Raw genomic sequence first — 21,373 nt, forward strand, 5'->3', positions numbered from 1 at the left:
TTTTCCTTGAGTGTCCTCCATGTTCTGAGTATTGTGCCAGGCATGCTACATAGGTAATATGATGTTATAGTCACTGGTAATGGCATCTGGGGAGAAGACAGTCAATGGGAAATAGCCATGGAATGTCCATACCAGGAGCAAAGTATCTCCAAAGTTCCTTGGAGACAGGGGTATTGTTGGGAATAATCTTTTGTGTTCAGTGTTGGTAAAATAATCCTGGGAGAGAGTCTTGCCAAGGACACCTATCACGGGGAGATGAGAAGTTGTACCTGTGTGTCAACAACTGTACTGTAAATCTTCAACTTACCGATAAAGTAGAAAAAAAAAAACTCTCTAGTGTTTGCTGTTGAGATTCTGATAATTCCTTTTGTGATATGATGCTGTTGGTGCCCTTGGAGAGGATGACTAGCTAAATTCTGAGAAAGTTAGATACCACTACCACAGTAGATGTCATGAGGCAGACCAGTGCTGACTTAACCTGCCACAGGTTTTTATACTTTGAACCTTTCAGAAGGTTTTAAGGTTTCTTGACAAATCTGCAACCCTTGAAGGGGAACAGATTTCTTTCGTGGCAGAAGGCACAGAGATGCTCTTTTCAGAGTTCTAATTTTTTATTTCATTGCTCTTTCTTTAATGCCTTTTGTCACCTCCATCTCTTTGGTGCCTTATTTGCCTTAGGCCAGAATCCCAGAGTAGGACTTAATGAAGAAGCAAATCCTGGAAATTTTGGTCCTATATGATCTTTCCTGGCTTCTATAGGTTCAGCTTTCATAGCGAAAAGTTGTTTAAATTCTTTTCCAAGGGGAGAAATGCACTTATCCCAAAAGAAGATTTTTAGCATTATTTTCTTCCAAGAAAAGAACTTTTAAAAGAATTGTTAGTGTTATATGTATAGTTATTCATTTTCAACGAATTAGTTATTTCCACTGAAAAATTTTTATTTTTACTAAGTCAAAATGCAACATTTGGGTTGGTAACTATTCAAGTAATTATATCCAGGTACCCAGGTAATTATATTTTGTAGATAACTATCTCATAATATTGTCAATAATTTCCAAGAGGCTATAGGAAGTTTAGTAAATTAAAATTGAGGCCATACCAAGGTAAAATTATGCCATGCCTTATAAAAATAAGCACTGAATGGGGAGAGGGGTGGCTTAATGATTATGCAAAAAGATTCTCAAACCAGAGACAAGAGTTTGTTTCAGTCCTCTGCACCACCGTAAGCCAGAGCTGAGCATTGCTCTGGTAAGAAAAAAAAAATCATTAAGCAGTATTTGTAGATTCAATCTATAAATTCTCTAAGCTCTGCTGGTAGGCTTACTGAATTTTGACATTACGTAAACATTTAATGTAATTTTATTTCATATATTGGCTACCTCTCAGGTTACCAGAAATGATCTTAAGAAGCAAAAGTGAATATTAGGTACTTCCACGTTATACTGACATTCTAAGGTTAACATTTCACTGGGGGTGGAGATGGTATTCATTAAGATGTTCATAAAATTTTATTTTCTTCAGCCACTGTTTTCATAGTAGATAGAGTAATTTATTTTTGTCACGGCTACAGACCATATCTTAGAGTTAACATCTACTGGCTAAGTTAACTGCATACTTTAAAATTTCTAAATTCTAATTGAAGAAAATCTTTATATACATTTTTTCTTGGAAGATTTTATTATTTTTTAAAATACTTTCTTTGATTTTAAAGATGGCAATATCGAATTGTTAGAAATGAAAACACCTCTTTGTAATTCTAGTAATTGTTCAACAAATTTTAAGCAGTTGCTTGCTGTTGAATTAGTATTTTTATTTTACCTTCTAACACACTGGTATCAATCACACTGTGCTATCATAGCTACTAGAATGTAAAATTTATTATTGTCCAGGATACATCCTGTACTGTGTGAAGAAACACCCTATTGAAAATACATTGTTATTGTGTTGTTTTCTATGGTAAAATGGAGTTGTGGTTGTTAGCCAGATTTTTTTTTTTTTCCTCCAGGGTTATTGCCTGGGCTCAGTGCCTGCACCACGAATCCACTGCTCCTGGAGGCCATTTTTTCCCTTTTGTTACCCTGGTTGTTTTACCATTGCTGTAGTTATTATTATTGTTATTGATGTTATTGATGTCATTGTTGTTGGATAGGACAGAGAGAAATGGAGAGAGGAGGGGAAGACAGAGAGGGGGAGAGAAAGACAGATACCTGCAGACCTGCTTCACTGCTTGTGAAGCGACTCCCCTGCAGGTAGGGAGCCGGGGGCTTGAACCGGATCCTTACGCTGGACCTTGCGCTTTGCGCCACATGCGCTTAACCCACTGCGCTACCGCCTGACTCTCGTTAACCGGATTTTAATGCTCGTGAACATAGTGCTTTGTTACTCTTTTACTTTTGCAGTGATTATTATTTTTTTCCTACTTAGTTTACTTTAACAGTATGTAGGAACTAGGGCTTTTCCTTTGCTACAGATTCTGAATGCTATTATTGTGTTTTCCATTTCCACAAAACAATTATTTCTTAAGACTTCTTATTTATATGCAGGCATACCCTGCAGTGAAGCAAAGAAAGCACTTGCATTCTTTATGCACTATGAAGAAAAATACTGAAAGGTGAAAAATATGTTATATAGTGATTCCATTTATGTCTCCAGATATTTTATAATAATGGGAATGCTATTTTAATGACATACATAGAATTACAAATCTCATTTTTCTTTTATATTAGGATTATGAACTATATTGAAAAAATGTAACGTTACAAAAATCAAGTGACAGTCTGATAGGCGGCTGAAACTGCTTTGGCATAAAGTCAAATTACTCATTTTTATATTATGTATTGAATTTAATTCTTTCTGTTTTTTACTACTTCCCCAGAAATGCCATATATAGTTGAAATATGTATTCTCTTTAACACTGGTTTTTCTTTTCCCTTTTTTTAAAATTTTCTTTCAGTCAGTGATTAAAACGGGGCGACTGCTAATCAGTCATGAGGCTCCCTTGACAGGCGGCTTTGCTTCGGAGATCAGTTCCACAGTTCAGGTAGAGTAACTTTTTGGCTCTTATTTTATTATTATTATTTTTTTTTGCATTTATGCAATTGCCACATGTCTGTTCCAAGACAAAAATTGCTTATCAGAACATATGGAAGTGTGTACTTTTTTTTGAAATACACATCTCTCACTTGATTCCACTGTCCTGTAATTAATGACCTAACTACATTTAGAAAAAGAAACTTATACAGTATACGTAGAAAAATTCTCCATAGGCAGATGTTTGAAATGGGGATATTAAACTTCAGTTATGTGTAAAAGGATGAGCAGGAGAAGAATACTTTCAAATGTGAATTTTGGCATTTATTCGTAAAGCAAGACTAGTAAGGAATTGAGTTAAGTATAAGTTGCTTAGTCTTAGATTTTTCACAGCCTCCACGTTATAAAAATCCATCAAAAGTAAATAATATAAATTTGATATTTAAAAAATCAATTTACTTATGTTTAATCAGTAATTACATTATGATATTAGTAATACTTTAAGTAGTTTAAAATTTATTTCTTTTGTAAGCTATTAAGCTGCATATCAGGGGAAAAAGCCTGTACACTTTAAAAGAGAGTTTTTAGTTAAAACTTTTATTTACATTTATCTCACAGATATAAATGAGATTTAAGCCAATATCATTTTCTGATATTTAAAATTAAATAACTTAAAATGTAAAATGTTTGTGTTTTAGATTAAAAAAATCTTTGTAGTGTGCAATCATTTTACTTCTCTACTTGTGCTAAGATGTTTATTGTTAAGATACATATAAACAGAATTCTTTTGAGACTACAAGGTTTAAAAGCTTGATTTAAATTATGAGTAATGATATGCTTTTTAAATTTAAATCTTTAATAAATAAAAAAATTGTGATGTCTTAAGTATGAATTGACAGCGTTATTAATATTTTTAAATTAGGTGAAACAAATTTAAGCAGATACTTTAAAAATTAGGATAGTCTACAATTAATAGTGCCAAATAAAGCTACACCATATCTTTACATGTTGTATGTTATTACTGCTAATAAAAGCACAAATATTTGAGTTTTCAGAGACCTATTGTTTTTCTGTTGTGTAATTTAATTATTTGAAACATACTTTTTTATCTGAGTGTTTGCTATTTATCCTTTGTTTTATTCCTTGAATGGTGTAGTGCAATAATAACTTAGTTACAAGCATATGTTACAGGCATGAGTTGCAAGAATAAATCCCTGTAACAGCAGGCTGCTATTTTAAGTCACAAGCAAAACTAGAAAAAGAAGTTGGAATTTTCTGACTTGTAGTCAACATGTAGTCCACCCAGCCATTCTGAATTATAGTTATGCTTGCTAGTAACATTTTCACTTGATGGCCTTTTTTTCATTCTGTGCACTGATTGCTGTTTTACTTTCATCTAAACATTTTATTTGCATTTAAATATAAAAGGAAAACAGTTCGAATACAGAAACTATAATTCTTAAAATTGTAAAGTCTGCTTTCTCTAAGAATTAGTTTAAATTTAATCTCCATAAATTATTTGTAAACTGCAATAGAATATTAGTTTTCAGACTGTAAATAACTAGGAAGATTATTATTTCTTGGTTTTCAATAATTGTGAATACTTGTATTAGTGGAAAAATGTCTCTCAAAATCCAGTAACATGCTTGTGCATTACAGTTTAAAAACACTGGATTATAAATTAAGCATATTGATGTAAAGGTAACTCCAATAGATCCTAACTTTTGTATAAAAATCAGAATCTAAATTATGTGGTAATAATTTGTGCTAAATGAAATGTCTATAGACTAAGAAATTTTGATTTAAATAAACTGTATTTCTTTTTGAAGTGAATGCCATTAATTCAGAGTGCTTGTAATTTGCGTAATTAAAAGAGGCAGTGTCACTCAAAGGACTTTGTCTTATAATCTTGTAAGCCATTATTAAATCACTAATTGAAAAGAAAACAGACAATAGAATGCCTGGGACTAGCACAGGTGTCTTGAATAAATGTTGAATGTACTCACTTGCCTTCTTTTAAAACCCTCTCACCCACCAGAGGGAGACAAGATTATTTGTATTCATTATAAAATCTTCTCTGTTTTCCATGCTAAAATGATTCAAACAACTAACCACAAAATGAGGGGATAATAATGTAAAATTTGTAGATGGATTTGCAACAGATATTTTAGGGAAGTCAAACTTGGATTTCTTAATACGCAAACAAATGTGAAAGTGTTCTTTTTGGTTAATTCAGATTTTATTTATAGATATTAAAAGTGGGGGAGGTAAGGGGGCCGGCAGTGGTGCACCAGGTTCAGAACATGTATGTATTACCTTGTGCAAGGACCAATTTCAAGCTCCTACTCTTCACCTACAGTGAAGACACTTGAGTAGTGGTGAAACAGGTCTGCAGGTGTCCATCTTTCTCTCTCCCTCTCTATCTACCCCTCCTCTCTTAATTTTTCTCTGCATTATCATTGAAACTATAATTGAAAGAAAAATAAAAATAAATAAACAAGTATATAAATGGAGAATGGTTACTTTCCAATGTTATTGCTGGGCCGGCACTATGAATCCACTGCTTCTAGTGGCCATCTTTTTTTTCTTTTTCTTCTTTTCTTTCTTCTCTCTCTCTCTCTCTCTCTCTCTTTCTCTCTCTCTCTTTCCTTCCTTCCTTCCTTCCTTCCTTCCTTCCTTCCTTTCTTCCTCCCTCCCTCCCTCCCTCCCTCTCTCCCTTCCTCCCTCCCTCCCTCCCTCTCTCCCTTCCTCCCTCCTTTCCTTCCTTCCTTCTCTTATTTTATTTGATAGATAGGACAAAGATAAATTGAGGGGGGGGGAGGGAGGTAGAGAGACACCTGCAGACTTGCTTGGCCACTTGTGAAAAACATCCCTCCTGTAGGTGGGGAGCCGAGGGCTCAAACTCAGATCCTTACATGATCCTTTACTATGTGCACTTATTACTATGTGTGTTTAACCAGGTGTTCCACCCGTCTCGTAAATAAAAGGAAAAAAAATTGGCTGCAGAGAGTGATAGATTCCTAGTGTAGGTATTGAGCCCCAGTGATAACTCTGGTGATAATAAATAAAATAAAGTAAAGCAAAATAAAGTAAAATAAAATATAAAAGAGTGGGAGTTGAGTTTTGATGGAGTATGACAATAGATTTTTTTCTTTTGAGAAATAATGTTTGCAGGTAATTTTTTGCAGTATTTGTCTTCTTTACATATTCAGTAAATGGAACATGCAATCCTGAGCATCTTCTTTATGAAGTACCTCACGCTCTCTTTCAAGTGAAACTTTAGGTTTTTTAAATTAAACTATGAGGTGTAGTTGTCTTCACAAGTAGGAATGACTTCTATTTTCTTTTTGTAGTCTATATTTTGTAAGGTTAAATAAGATAAGCCAAAAAGAGAAAGACCAAAACCAAATGATCTCACCCATAGGTGGGAGTTAAGGAACAAGTACAGAAAGGAAAAACACTAAGTAAAACTTGGACTGAGTGTGGTGTATTACACCACAGCAAAGGACTCTGGAAGAGGTGGGCAAAGGATGAATGGGCTGGAAGGAAACTGGGGTCATGCTGGATGATGGTGTCAAGGACCTAGGTGGGAGAACAGAGTGACACGTATCCATGTGTCAACAAAGTAGAAGAAAAAAAAAGTGTAAAAAAAAAAGATAAGACAGATTAATAAATTGAAAATCAATATTCTGGGACATCAGGAAGAAGTACACAGATAACTTTGCCGTAGTTTTGGAAAGGAAATTTGAAATTTTGCCTGAGAATGATATATACCTTTGAGCATTGCTGACTAACCTATAGAGTTCTTTTCATTGTGTTAGTAAATGTAAATTTTTTCTGTGAAAGTGAACATATTAATACATCCTCTCTAATAATCACTGTCTTGTGTATGGTATTTGGTAGCTGTTTTTAAAAAACCATGGTTAATGCTACAAAGTTGCTTTAAATTATTTTTAAGAGACATTTGGCACTAAGCTTATTCCGAGAGCACTACTTTCTGTTTCACTATTTTTTAAATGCTATTAATCACATTAAAAGTAAAATGATGAGAATACAATACTATAGAGTGTTTTTTTAAACTTGTGACTAATAATTTTAGATAGAAAAGTTATATTATATAAAATTGAATGCCAGTGGACTTTTTGTCTACTATGGAAAATTTTGCTAGCATTACTATTAAGATTATTTTTAATTCAACAGATAAAATATGAAAAGAATGAATGTGAAATATATTCATATTTTATTTACATAACTTTTCAATTTGTACCAGATGGCTTTTTGTCTATTCAGGTTGTGTCCATTGTGCAAATTCTCCATCCACATTTTAAGTTAGCTCCTGCTGGTTGCTCTTTTTCATAAAACAATTAAATTTTGCTGCTTTTTCTTTTCTGATTTCAATATAGTTTTATTATTTAGAAAGGAATCATTTAAAAGTTTGAAGTCATGTTAAACTTAGAAGTGACTGCGAGACTATTTTTTATTGATGAAATACATTTTTATGCTTATTAATAGTTTCTTCATAAAGTGTATATAAATACTTAACAAAAGTGAAAACCAGTGCCTGAAACACAAGGACTATCTTGCTTTTCTGATGGATTTAATTTGGAAATTAACTAGGAGGTAGTACTAGTTAAGGTCTGGTATATTTGGCTCCCCTCCGGGGGAGATTTCTTGTTAGGTCACCCAGAGCTCCTCTGTCTCTTCACATTTAACTTTACATTGTCATCTGTTCTCACTTGGGGCAAGGAAATTTTTCACATAGTCCTTTGACACAGACCTAAAATTTAGAGATGTATGACTTTTGGGGGAGTTAATGCATTTCATTGAGCATCCTGATTTGTGCTAAACTACACAAAAAATAGAGTCCAGGCAATTCACTGACCTCATTGTGCTGTTTGATTTTATTTTCATAAAATTGTAAGAATTAATTTTATGTAACTTTGGTTTCCTTCAGCTTTGTGCAGCTACAGTTTAAAAATATGCTTACTGTGCAAAGAAATGTATTAATTCATCCATTTTAAAATTTTCCCCCAATTTATACTTTGTAGAATGCAGTATTAACAGTTTGTATTATTTATTTAAGTACTAAGACCAAGTGATTTGTGGTATTCGAGCAGTTTTATTTTTTATTATTTTTAAAAAATTATCTTTATTTTTTAAATGTATTTATTGGGTAGAGACAGGTAGAAATTGAGAAGGAAGGGGAGATAGAGAGGGAGAGAGACAGAGAGACACCTGCAGCCCTGCTTCAAGCAGTTTTAAATAGCATTCTTTCTTTAAGCCTTATAAAAAAATTATTAATTTCTAGCACATTCCCAGAATAAAGAAATAAATCTTGACTCTGATAGGCTTGTGATAATAAAAATGCTTTTTTCTCTAGATTTAGTCCAAAGTAAGAATGCCAAAATTTTTAGGGATTACAGTTGGCTTAAAGATTTTTTTTTTTTAACACATGGAAGCAATAAATCTGTAATAAAAAGTCCAATTGGATAGGATGGTAAGTTTCCATACCATTGTTCCATCCTTTCTGTGTGGTCTCTTTCCGTAGAATAAGAACTCAGAAATTGTACATATATATATATATATATATATATATATATATATATATATATATATATTAAGACAATCAGATTCTAATAGTTTGAGAGGATTTTTCAGGTTTACATGAGTCAATGTATTCATATAAATCTTTCATGTAAAGGAAAATTGTTTTTCTGACTGGTTTATATTAGAAAGGATTCCAAAGAAGGATATTTTTCTTCTAAAATAATTATTACTAGCACACTTGTAAGTACTTTCTTTGAAACAAAAAAAAGACATCATTCTGAAGAAGAGAGAAAAGATTCTAAATAGTTTTTGAGTTTTTACCATTGTGGCAAACAGATCTCATTAAAATAATCATGTAGAGAAACTGAGGATAATTAGAGGAATCCATCAATACTTATTTGATCAATAGTTTTCTGCAATTTTGTAGTCTTTTAACCTGTCTTTGGACAGACAGCAACAAGTATGGCAGTAAGGGAAATCATGCTTTATACTAAAATTATTTAAGTTGGCGTGTTCACATGTATAATAACTTTTTAAAGATTTCAACCCAAAGCCTGTTTTCTGTAAATAACTTCTAGAGTCATCAGTATGAATCAAAGTTGAACTCTTTCCTGGGATGCGTTATGAATAGAGCTGTTACTTCATTAGTTATAGCTAAAGCTAAATTAATTACATAATTATAATATATAACTACATATAATGATACCATTTACTTGCAATTATTCATTTTAACTAAATTATACTATGTTGGTTTTCCTCCTTGTTCCAGAATACATCTTATCTCCTTCAATGTCTCTTTTTAAATCTTTTTGTTAGCCAAGTTTTGAGTTATTTTTTTAATAGAATTTTTTACTTTTATTTATTGGATAGAGACAGCCAGAAATCAAGAGGGAAGGGATGATAGAGAGGGAGAGAGATGGAGAGACCCTGAAGCACTGCTTTACCACTCTAAAAGCTCTCTCCCTTCAGTTGGGGGTTGGGGTCTGGAACCCACATCCTTGAGCACGGTAACACGTGTGCTTAACCAGTTGTAGCAGCACCGCTCCTCTCCTTCGCTGTTTCTTTTATTTATTTTTTAATAGTGTAGGTGTGACCAAGGTTTCAGCAACATCCTTCTTCTACTTTCCATTCTTTTGTAAATCTTATTTTACTTTTATATTTTATTTTAGTATGAGAGAGAGAGAGACAGGGAGCAAAAGAGAGATGCACAGATGGAAAGAGAGACCAGAGCACTCCTCAGCTCTCATATATGGTGCTTCTGGGGATTGAACTTGGGTTCTGGGAGCTATAGGCATGATATTCTTTTGCATAACAATTATGCTGTCTCCCATATCTCTTCCCTCCCCCACGCCTCCCCCAATCACAATGTAACTTGAGGAGGAAATCCTGTTATACTAGGTTTTTGTTGTCACAAGGGCACATTTCCACAATTCTCATAATCCCCATTCTTTCTTGTACAGTCTCAATAATGGACATGGCTATTTTCGAAAATCCAAGACTTGTTCTGCTCTTCAACATTAGGTTCAAAATTCTAGCTCCATGACACTTTGATAGTGACAAGATATTTTTAAAGTAATTAATGTGGAAGTCTTTTAACATTAAGAAATTGTAGATATTGGCACATGAGTCTTTGCAACTTTATGAAAATAAGTCTATCTCAAAATAAATGCGATTACTCTCATTTTCTAGACTGTTTAGTCTGCTATTTATCTCTGCCCCTCGATCTGTTATAACTTATTGTATTTTTCTATCCATTTCTTTTTTTAAAGTACAAATAAAAGTTTGCTTCTCCGCTGCTTGAAAACATTCAACTGAACCTTGCTCTGTCATTTTGAATGTTTGATATTGAATCCATGCCTCACACATGTTAGGAATGTATTCCTCCTGTCATGTCATTGACTTGATGATTCTTGCAGCCAATTTTTATTGAGTACTCTAGGTATTCTGCATTGAAAAGTAAGAAAAGAAGAGTTGTAAAGGTAGACAAGTGAATAGAGTAGGAAAGAAAACAGAATAAAACCATTATAGAAAACAAGTTGGGAACATTTTAACTTCCAGAATTTGTCTGCTAAGAACTTGTCTCTGGGATTATGGACCAAAGATCTTAAATATTTTTTTTTAACCACAAAAGGTAAAGTTGTGTTAATGAGAGACAGCAGTGTGTATCTATGACCTGCTGCCGGACTTTTGTGGGGAGATCTCCTCCTGGCCACAGACTCCTGGCTTATCCGCTCTTTTGCACACCAGATTTGGGGAGCACAGAAGAATTTTTTAGGGCAGTAGAAGTGAGCTGACTAGGTCTTTCTTAGTGTTCGTAGCTAGAGATGCAACAAGAGATCACCAGGGGTATGTTTCATGCACAATCCGTTTATTAAACAGCAAAGTAGGGCTTATAAGGGGTTGTAGGAGGAAGTTATCCATTCCATATATGGTTTAGGAGAAGAGGAACAAAGAGAAGTAGGGGGTTGGGAAAAGGTCTTGGTATGCTTTTAAATTCTGCTTCTTCTAAGACCCCTTCTGTTGCATTGCTTGACTCTGGTCTATTTACATAATCATTGTTTTCATTGGTTTAATCCCCACTGGTTCAAGCAATATTTTCCTTCTTCCCACCCCCTATCCTATGTACTTCCTCTTCCTGATACTTCTGCCTCAGGAGATATAAAAGACAGGGCTTTCTAATGGAGAAGAGATTAGATTGTTGAACTGCATCCCTGCTCATCAATAAAGATTGAACTGCGTTCCCAGCTCAGCCATGAGTCCCTGGTTGTGTCTCTCCTGCTCACGAAGCTAGCCTGGCCCGACAATTAGCGCCCGAACAGGGACACACAAGCAGCAGACCTAAGAAGACCAGATAAGTAAAGCCACTTGGCTACCCATCCGTCATGGCCTGCCTTTCTACTTATGAAGAGGTTTCCAAAAGCCTCTACTCTTTCTTCATGAGACAGTTTCTCTGTCTCTGGAACACTTTGCTCTGGGCCACACTTTGGTTCCCTGACCGGGAACTTTGGTTTCTTATGACCGTGATCGTAGAGCTTGGGAGATGCACAGAGATTTCCCCTGGGACTTGCTGGACTTCCTCTCTCATGTTTCCCACGAAGAAGGAGCACTCTAACTTGAAGAGCATTCACCAGTACCCTGGCAGACACGTGGTTAGTTCTACCCTTCTGATTTGATTCTTTCTTCAATGGGAAGACACTTTTAAAAATGGATGCCTGCAATCCTGCAGGAACAGTCCAAAGCACCCTAAATGGAATTTTGAGGAGCTTTTTGAACTAGGAAACCCTCTGGGGACTCATGATGCTACATGGTGAGATCTGGATAATCTGGTTAAAGGTGAAAGAAGCAAAAACTGCCTACCGCTTTTCTCTCGATTCCCCCCTCATTGTTCTCTCTGAATATCTGAAGTTTGCTGTCTGCTTTCAGTTGCGTTTTGTAAGAGAATGATTTGAATGACTGAATTTTTGTATGACATTGACTTAAAAAAAATGCTGGATGCAGCCATGATTTCTAGAGACGTCCAGAAACAATCCAAAAATTTGTTTTTTCCTCTTTTGATTTTTTTTTAATTTAAGAAAGGATAAATTAACAAAACCATAGGGTAGGAGGGGTACAACTCCACACAATTCCCACCACCCAATCTCCATATTCCACCCTCTCCCCTGATAGCTTTCCCACTCTCTATCCCTCTGGAAGCATGGACCCAGGGTCATTGTGGGTTGTAGAAGGTGGAAGGTCTGGCTTCTGTAATTGCTTCCCCGCTGAACATGGGCGCTGACTGGTTGGTCCATACTCCCAGTCTGCCTCTGTCTTTCCCTAGTAGGGTGGGTCTCTGGGAAAGCGGAGCTCCAGGTAGGGTCTTCAGTCCAGGGAAGCCTGGCTGGCATCCTGATGACATCTGGAACCTGGTAACTGAAAAGAGAGTTAACATACAAAGCCAAACAAATTGTTGAGCAATCATGGACCCAAAGCTTGGAATAGTGGAGAGGAAGTGTTAGGGGGATACTCACTGCAAACTCTAGTGTACCTCTGCTTTCAGGTATATACTTTGCAGTAGTTTATGGATACGTGTGAACATATGCTCTCTCTCACAGAAACTGGTGTATATCTAGGTTTTGGGATTGATTTTTTTTTTACGTCTTAGTATTAATGTGAAACATTTAATCCTGTAAACTGTATGAGTTATGGGTGGGGTGGATAGAGCAATGATTATGCTAATGATTCTCATGCTTGAGGCTTCTAACCATGGTTCTTCTATTGAGCTTATACTGTTTAAACAACCTTAAAACGTTTTTGCTTCACAAGTAAGTGAATTACAGCTGTCAAGTCTTCACATGAAAAAGCATCTACTCAGATGGAATCCCTGGAAATCCATTTGGACCCCTGTTCTCTGACATCGCCCACAAGATGACATGACTACAATGCACTACCTCCCCCCCCAAACAACCAATGATGTGACCTGATTCACAGACTCTAAAGCTCACTCTCTACTGAAAAGCAGAATTACAGTGGTTGACCTTCCCCATCGAGGCAGATGTGCAGCATTTCATCCCCCGGCATTTCATCTGTGGTCATCTGCTTTGGACTGACACTTCTATCGAACTTACTGGTACACCTCTTGGACACTTTACATAACTTTACAGCAGCTTTCCTTTACGCTGCTGGGTTTCTCAAAGACTGACAGCAGCAGTCCATGGACTTTCCAGCCATCCGCCTTTGGACTCTATAGGCCACACCCCGTCACCTGCAGGCCCTTCCCCCAGAGTCAGGAAACTCCCCCCCCACTAGGTCATGCCCACAGAGGCAGGAAATGCCCTTTGAGGCATGAAATGTCCCCAGAGGCAAGAGATGCCCACAGAGGCAGGAAATGCCCTTTGAGGCATGGAATACCCTCCAGAGGCAAGAGATGCTCCCAGAGGCAGGAAATACCCTTTCGCCTGCTAGGCCTTGCCCTTTGAGGTAGGAAACACCCCCTCAGGCCTCCCCTTGGCATCACACTGGTTCTTACTGCTCTCTTACTTGTTCCTCCATGTCTTGTGCCAGTTCTTTTGAAAATGCCAGTACAATACAGGTTTCTGTTCACCCCACACTCCTGATACTATGGCCATTAGTTAAAAAATAAAGGAGGAAATGTTGGTATGCTTTTAAATTCTGCTTCTTCTAAGACCCCTTCTGTTGCATTGCTTGACTCTGGTCTATTTACACAATCATTGTTTTCATTGGTTTAATCCCCACTGGTTCAAGCGATATTTTTCTTCTCCTCACCCCCTATCCTACGTAATTCCTCTTCCTGACACTTCTGCCTCAGGAGATATAAAAGGCAGGGTTTTCTAATGAAGAGGGATTAGAAGAGATTAGATTGTTGAACTGCATCCCCGCTCATCAGTAAAGATTGAACTGCGTTCCCAGCTCAGCCATGAGTCCCTGGTCGTGTCTCTCCCACCCACAAAGCTAGCCTGGCCCGGCAAAAAGGTCAGAGCATTCCTAGTAAATGTTGAGCAAGGTGTTTAGTTGATCTAAGGAATGGGAGAAGTAAGGTTATCAATAACCAGCAGTCAGAGAGGAGCCATAAGAGAGAAGATAGATCATGTAAGATTAAAAGAAATGGAGGGGGTGAAGAAGTAAGGAGAATGTTCCTAGTTATTGTTTGATGGAGCAGAACAATGATGTAGTGGCCATATGTGATCAAAGAAGATGGACTTCTATTAACCTCTGACTAAAGGAACCAACTGGTTTGGGACCTAGGAAATGGGCTGTATGCAGAGTCTTTTGTGAGTCCGAGAGACTGACAGAGGGAACTTTTTCCTACTGGTCATTTTCTTCCATTTTTGATATCAAGTAGAGAGAGACTGATAGAAAGATCATGCCATCCAGGCACCCACTTTTCAATGGGAGGTCCTACACCATGCTCAACCATATCCTCACAATTTCCCTACAGTCTGCCATCCCTTTATTTTGTAAAACTTTGCAACTAAATGCAGAGAAGCATATTACATTTGTCAAGAAATATTAGGCAGGCTCTGTAAGCATTCCATTCCCAATAAGGGGCCGGGCTGGGCCTGTTTGCTGAGGACAGAACTGAATTTCTCAGCTCATTTGTCATGCCTCTTGGTGGGCAGACAAGTTCTGTCATTGAAAGTTCACTTTATTTTGGTAGTTTAGTGTAATCAAATTTATAACTCATTATCAGTTATGCTTTGCTATAAGGGTCTGTGTCTCTTCTCATGAATGAGTCTATAACTCACCCAAACAATGATGAGTTTATAGTAGACATTAAAATAAATACTAACTACTACTAATGACTCTTCTTAATTTGAGTCTAAGCATTTGTGAAGCTTAAGACATTACAATCAACATTTACTGCAAAATCAAGCAGTTGAAAAAAAGAAGCTACAAGCTGAAATCACCTAGTTTATAATTGTTTTGATTTTTAAAATCTATCCATATTAATGAAAATGTTCAAGATGTCATTTTAATTTGCAGAAATGTCTGAAAATTAAGCTGCATTTGATTGGAGAAGTATTGAATATTTGATAATTTTCTTTTAAGTTATGTTAAAAGAGAGGCTTTGGCTTTCATTGTTAATTTATTTGAGGAGTGATGGTATGCTTTTAAAAAACCCCTTCTGTTTCATTTGGTTTAATACCCCCTGCTTAACATTGCATTCTATTTACATAACACTGTATTCTATTTACGGAACCACTTCATTCTATTTATATAACCGCTGTTAACAAGCACCACCCTCCCTCCAGGGCATTGGTGGTTCAGAGGAAGAATTCTTGCTTGCTCCTCCCCCTCTCCTTGTCATACCCTGATTTTCACCAGTCACTTTTCTCTCCACCCTCTCTGCGTCGCATTCTGTTCCCATCCTACTGGGCTAGTATATTTATAAGGACAAGATTGTTTGTAGTTTTGAGTTTAGCTTAGCTTGGTATAGATTGTACTGCATCCTGCATGAATAAAGAGATACTGCGTACAACTCAGCCGTGAGTCCCGGGTCGTCTGTTACCCGCCCGTGAAGCCAGCCAGGCGAAAACAACAGAGTAGACATAATATTATTTTTAATTTTTAGAGTATAGTAATACTTACAATTAAAGTTATTTTTATCTTTTTTTAAAAAGGATCTATTTTTTAAAAAATTATTTAGCAAAATCTGTAAATCATGAAGTTTCTCCTAAGGTGACTTAAATGTTTATGTTTTAGTAAGTTATGCCGTGAGATGACTTAACATTTCAAAATTAATATTTACATTGCTCACAATTACAGTTGTTCTGCCATTGTTTAAAGTAAGGCCACACTATTTTCTGTCTTTTTATAGGGATAACTAACTCTTTTATTAGCTACATTTCTTTTGAGGTTTGATATCATTTTATCAACATTTTATTTTTACATTTTTTTTAGCAATTTAACATTACAGAATTAAATTTCAGGAGTGCTTTGATACCGACATTTGATGCATACAAGTCACCACACCCCCCACTAAAAGTTCTCATTTTTCTCCTTTTTTAAGAGACAGTATGTTTATCCTCTCTTCTTCTGTCTGTCTGTCTGCAAGTTCTTTTGCTGTTGTCAGTTCACAGTATGTTATAACATACTCACTATATATGTATTGTTAAATGCTTTCTGAATCAGTTAGACAGTCCTGCTTTTCCTTGAGATGACATGCTTTAAGTGTTCTAGCATCATTCTCCCCCTTTCTTTTACTGTATTTTGAAACATAAATGATTTATTTCTATATTAGCAGTTAAATAAAGAGGAACTTAGTTATTCCTTTACAGCTTGTTATTGAAGTATCTCCTTTTTTTTTTTTTTACTCACTCACAATACATTTGCACTGTGTTTGTTTAATATTTTATTTATTTATTGGATGGATACAAGAGGAATCGAGTGAGGGAGGGAAAGTGAGAGAGAGCAGGAGAGAGTCAGACAATTGCAGCACTACTTCACCTTTTGTGAAGATTTCCCCTTGCAGGTGGGGACTAGGGACTTGAACCTTGGTCCTGCACTTTGTAGAATGTGCCTGGCCCCTTTTACTGTATTTTTTAAAACAAGAGCCATAAAGAGTACGCATGAGTACAATTCCTCATCTCTCTCTGATAGGGCAACAGCAGACTTAGAAAGTTGTGATATATATGTGTATTTATGTATGTATGTGTGTATACATATACATATATATATATATATTTATGTACAACTGAACTGTTAAAAATGATATAGTCTTCTCCTTCACTTAACCTTGGATGGAACTTGAAGGAAGAATGTTAAGTCCCTCATAAGCACTTTTAATTCTTGATTACTAGGAGGGATAAGGTACTTATTAGCACAGATCCCCCAGAATACTGCTTAGTCTTTTCATGAGAAGAAAAGAATTAGAGTTTTGTTACAAAGATCTGCATGTCTGCTGAAGCCTACAAAGAGAAAACTCAGAAAACAGGGAGAAAGAGACAAAAGGATAGAAAATGCTATTCTGGTCTCTCTCTCTTCCATAAAGCAAATGAATAAAAAATATCTTTAAAAAAAATGAGATAAAACCAGAAATAGATCAGCCTGTGAGAGGCGAGGGAGATGACTTTATCATTTTTAACTGCTGAGTAGTATATATGATTATATATATATGTATATATATATAGTCATTTTCTTAGTCATTCATCTGCTGTTCATCTATCATGAGATGAGGAATTGTACCCACTTGTTAACAGCTGTGCTGTAAACCATTAACCCCAAATAAAATAATTTACCTTCACAACTGAGTACGAAATGTGGTTGTGTTTTCACCATAAATAAATATATGTTACACACACACACACACACACACACACACACACACAGAGAGAGAGACATTATAAGTGCCCTATAATACTGAATGAGTTAAGGAGATGAGGCTGACATAGGCAAATATTTTCTTTCTTGGATAATGAAAGATGATATGAAAAAAGATGATAAAATGTTTTAAAGAGTATAATCTATCAGTATGTAGTGTGTGTTATTGAATGGATTATTACAAATGAGTCTTATGTCTATGTTAATATCTTTCAATGATGTCATAAATAACACGGGTTTTCACAATGTTGTTAGATGAAATTTTGCTGAAGTTGAAACTTGGCGCATTATGACAGATAAGGAAGATATCCTGCAATCCAAAGAAAAAAACAAGTCTCTGACCCATTAGCCACTTTATAATAATGATTTTTTTCCCTAAAAGTAAGCCCCCAATTAATTTTTTCCTTAAAAAAAAATAAGATTCAAAAATCTTATTTTGAAATGGTGGTTAGACCCACTTGTATCAGTATACTAATTTTTTTTAAGTTTTCCTACTACTTGTCTTGTGACTAAAAATTGAACTAAATATTATTTGTCTTTGGTGAAGTGCATTTGGTTTATAATCTAAAGCAAATTTATCTCTAACATTATCACTGTTACCTATATTTAAAAGGTTCTTTTTGAATCATGACTTGACTCACTTTCTAACAGCTAGTGACTTTGTTTTCCTCTGGGACTAACACTTAGCCATAAAATAATGTCATAGGAGAGGATAGAGTTTCACCTTTTACAAATAAATGCTTCCCTTGAGATATTGGGGATGACAGGTGGTATTATCAGGTAAGTGCTAGTTTGTTCTTTGAAGATCTTTTATCTTTACAAAGCCAGCAGTCTCTCTACTGCCTATAACATTTTAAACTTGTCACTTATTTCATTCATATAGTCTTAAATCTTTTGTGATTGTGGTTTTTATTAGATTTTTTTATCATAGAGGTGAAATATGACCATCTGTAATGATATTTAGTGCTCTATGGCTCTATTTAAGTCAGGCATTTAAACTGATTTTTATTTGCATTGCTTTTTATGAAGCCTTTGATTGATCATCCATATGTCAAACAGTTGACTGATGTATATATCTGAAAAAGAGATTCTGAGGAGTGTGCACTAAGTGACCATAGTGTTTCATTTTCAATGTCAGGCTAAGGAGAGATTAATGGAGTAAGGAAATGAGATCCAGTTTTGTATAAGTGAGAAAATTAAGCACAGATATGCTTTCTCTGTTCAGTGGCTGTCTTTTAAATGTAATGTTAAAAATCTGAGATGCATTATCTTTGCTAGTGCTGCTGCTTATTCTTAAAAACTTGTTTATATCCTTGAATAACTTGGTATATTTTCTTTTTCCCAAAGTTTGTTAATCTTTCTAAATTTTATTTATTTACTATTGGATAGAGACAGAGAGAAATTGAGATGGGAGAGGGAGATAGAGAAAGAGACACAGAGAGAGACACCTACAGCTCTACTTCACTACTTGTGAAGCTTTCACTCATCAGGTGGGAGCCAAGGGTTTGTGCACTGTACTGTTGGCTCAACCAGGTGTGCCACTGCTTGGCCCCAACTTAGTATATATATATTTTGAAATTAAATAATCTATAGTAGTTTGAAAATATCCATTCATAAGTGTGTTTAAAATAATTTAAAAAATAGTTGCCCCCTTCCCAAAAATGATGTCCAGCAAACTTTCAATTTGAGGGTGCAGGGACAAGAGATCAAATACAAGGTCTCATCCATGGCAAGCATGTGCTGCCTTCTAGCCCCAGACTTTTAAATTTTTAATGCCATTTTGTTTTGTAAATCTATCTTTATAAAGTTTGAGGTAAATATCAAAAGAGTTTTTTGAGGTCAGTCAAGCTGGCGGCCTGAAGGCCGCAACCAAAGTGATTCTCCCAAAAAACTAGTTCAGATCCTGGGAATTTTAAGCAGGGAACAGGATTTTCAGGCCTGTCAAAGATAAACTATAGAGATGGGGGACAAAGAGGAACCACGGGGGGATATTATAACTCATCTACAAACCAGCAAAAAAGGATCTGAATTGACAAAGGAAAAGCAAAAGCCCACCAAGTTATAACATGATGTCAACCTGACTTCCCTGGGCAGATAACCTCACCAGTGTGTCCTGGAATCCCACCTCTCCAGACCCCTGCCCCACTAGAGAAAGATAGAAACAGGCTGGGAGTATAGGTCGACCTGCCAATGCCCATGTCCAGTGGAGAAGCAATTACAGAAGCCAGACCTTCCGCCTTCTGCACCCAATAATGATCTTGGGTCCGATGCCCCCTGAGGGATAAAAAATAGAAAATCTTCCAATGGAGGGGAAGGGATGTGTAACTCTGGTGGTGGGAATTGTGTGGATTTACCCCTCTTATCCAATGGACTTGTCGATCATAATTACATCAATTAAATTTTTTTTAAAAGAATATATCTGCAACAAAATGCTAAATAAATATTGCTTGCCATAAAATAAAATAATTAAAAATTATTTCTCTGTAATAGGTTTTAAGTTATATACTAAATGAAGAGAAAGTACAATTCTGTGATTAAATATGCTTTTCACCCGATCAGCTAATCACTAAATATAAAATGACCCTTTCTGCTGATAAATTTCAAGTTTTACAAGCTTGACTCTTTGTAGTGAGAGAAATTACATTGTTTCTTAACAGCAAGATAAAGATCAAGAGAGATTCATTAACCATTTCATGTGATTAGTCTTTGAGAAAACTTTATTTTCATTAGGCTGAATCATAATACTAAGAACCTGAAATACTTCTATAAGAATGTATCTACAGGGAGTCGGGCTGTAGTGCAGCGGGCTAAGCGCAGGTGGCGCAAAGCACAAGGACCGGCATAAGGATCCCGGTTCGAACCCCGGCTCCCCACCTGCAGGGGAGTCGCTTCACAGGTGGTGAAGCAGGTCTGCAGGTGTCTATCTTTCTCTCCTCCTCTCTGTCTTCCCCTCCCTCTCTCCATTTCTCTCTGTCCTATCCAACAATGACAACAACAATAATAACTACAACAATAAAACAACAAGGGCAACAAAAGGGAATAAATAAATAAAATAAATATTTAAAAAAAAAAAAAAAAAAAAAGAATGTATCTACACTAGGGAAAGACAGAAACATGATGGGTAGGGGGCAGGGTGGTAGCTCACAGGGTTAAGCGCAGGTACTACAAAGTGCTAGGACTGAGCTCCTGGCTGGCTCCCCACCTGCAGGCGGGGGTGGGTCACTTCACAAGTGGTGAAGCAAGTCTTCAGGTGTCTATCTTTCTTTCCACCTTTCTGTCTCCCCCTCCTTTCTCAACTTCTCTCTGTCCTATCCAGTCAAAAAATAGCCTCCAGGAGCAGTGGATTCGTAGTACCAGCATCCAGCCCCAGCCCCAGCCCCAGCCCCAGCCCCAGCCCCAGCCCCAGCCCCAGCCCCAGCCCCAGCCCCAGTGATAACCGTGGAGGCAAAAAAAAAAAAAAAAAAAAAAAGGAAAAGAAAAGAAACAAGAATGGCATATGGATGAATCTGCCAGTGCCCATGTCCAAAGGAGAAGCAATTATAGAAACCAGACCTTCTGTACCCCATGAAGAATTTTGCTTCATACCCTTAGAGAGGTAAATATTAGGGGAAGATGACCAGAGGGTTCTGAACTCCATTTCTTTCTTTTTAAAAATTATTCATTTTAAAAAGGAGACATTAACAAAACCATAGGATAAGAGGAATATAACTCCACACAAAGAGAGAGAGATATGACTTAGAAAGGTAGCAAACGCAGGATCATAAAAAAAAAAAAAAGACTGTGTCCCATTCCATCATCCATGCCACCCCCAACCTGCCCCAACCCCATGCAGTGAATCTGAGCATTCATCCTCACCCTCCACCCAGAGATTTTTACTTTGGTGCCCTACTCCGAATTCAGTCAAATCCTGCTTTGAGTTTCCCTCTCTGTTCTTCTTTCTCAACTTCTGTTTATGAGTGGGATCATCCCATAATCCTCT

The 21,373-nt window shown here is 36.2% G+C and overlaps 1 protein-coding gene across 2 annotated transcripts in view; it reads left to right on the forward strand.

Moving 5' to 3' along the window:
* BCKDHB (branched chain keto acid dehydrogenase E1 subunit beta) overlaps positions 1-21,373 on the forward strand; it is a 249,587-nt gene that overhangs the window by 175,211 nt on the left and 53,003 nt on the right. Inside the window, exon 9 of one of the 2 annotated variants that reach the window (XM_007536686.3) lies at positions 2,954-3,040. The exons of the other annotated variant lie outside the window; for it this stretch is intronic. Within the exon in view, the coding sequence (XP_007536748.1) occupies positions 2,954-3,040 (87 nt within the window). The remainder of the gene's footprint in view (positions 1-2,953; positions 3,041-21,373) is intronic. 2 annotated transcript variants of the gene reach the window in all.

Source organism: Erinaceus europaeus, chromosome 13, assembly GCF_950295315.1.
Source record: "Erinaceus europaeus chromosome 13, mEriEur2.1, whole genome shotgun sequence".
Classification (NCBI taxonomy): domain Eukaryota; kingdom Metazoa; phylum Chordata; class Mammalia; order Eulipotyphla; family Erinaceidae; genus Erinaceus; species Erinaceus europaeus.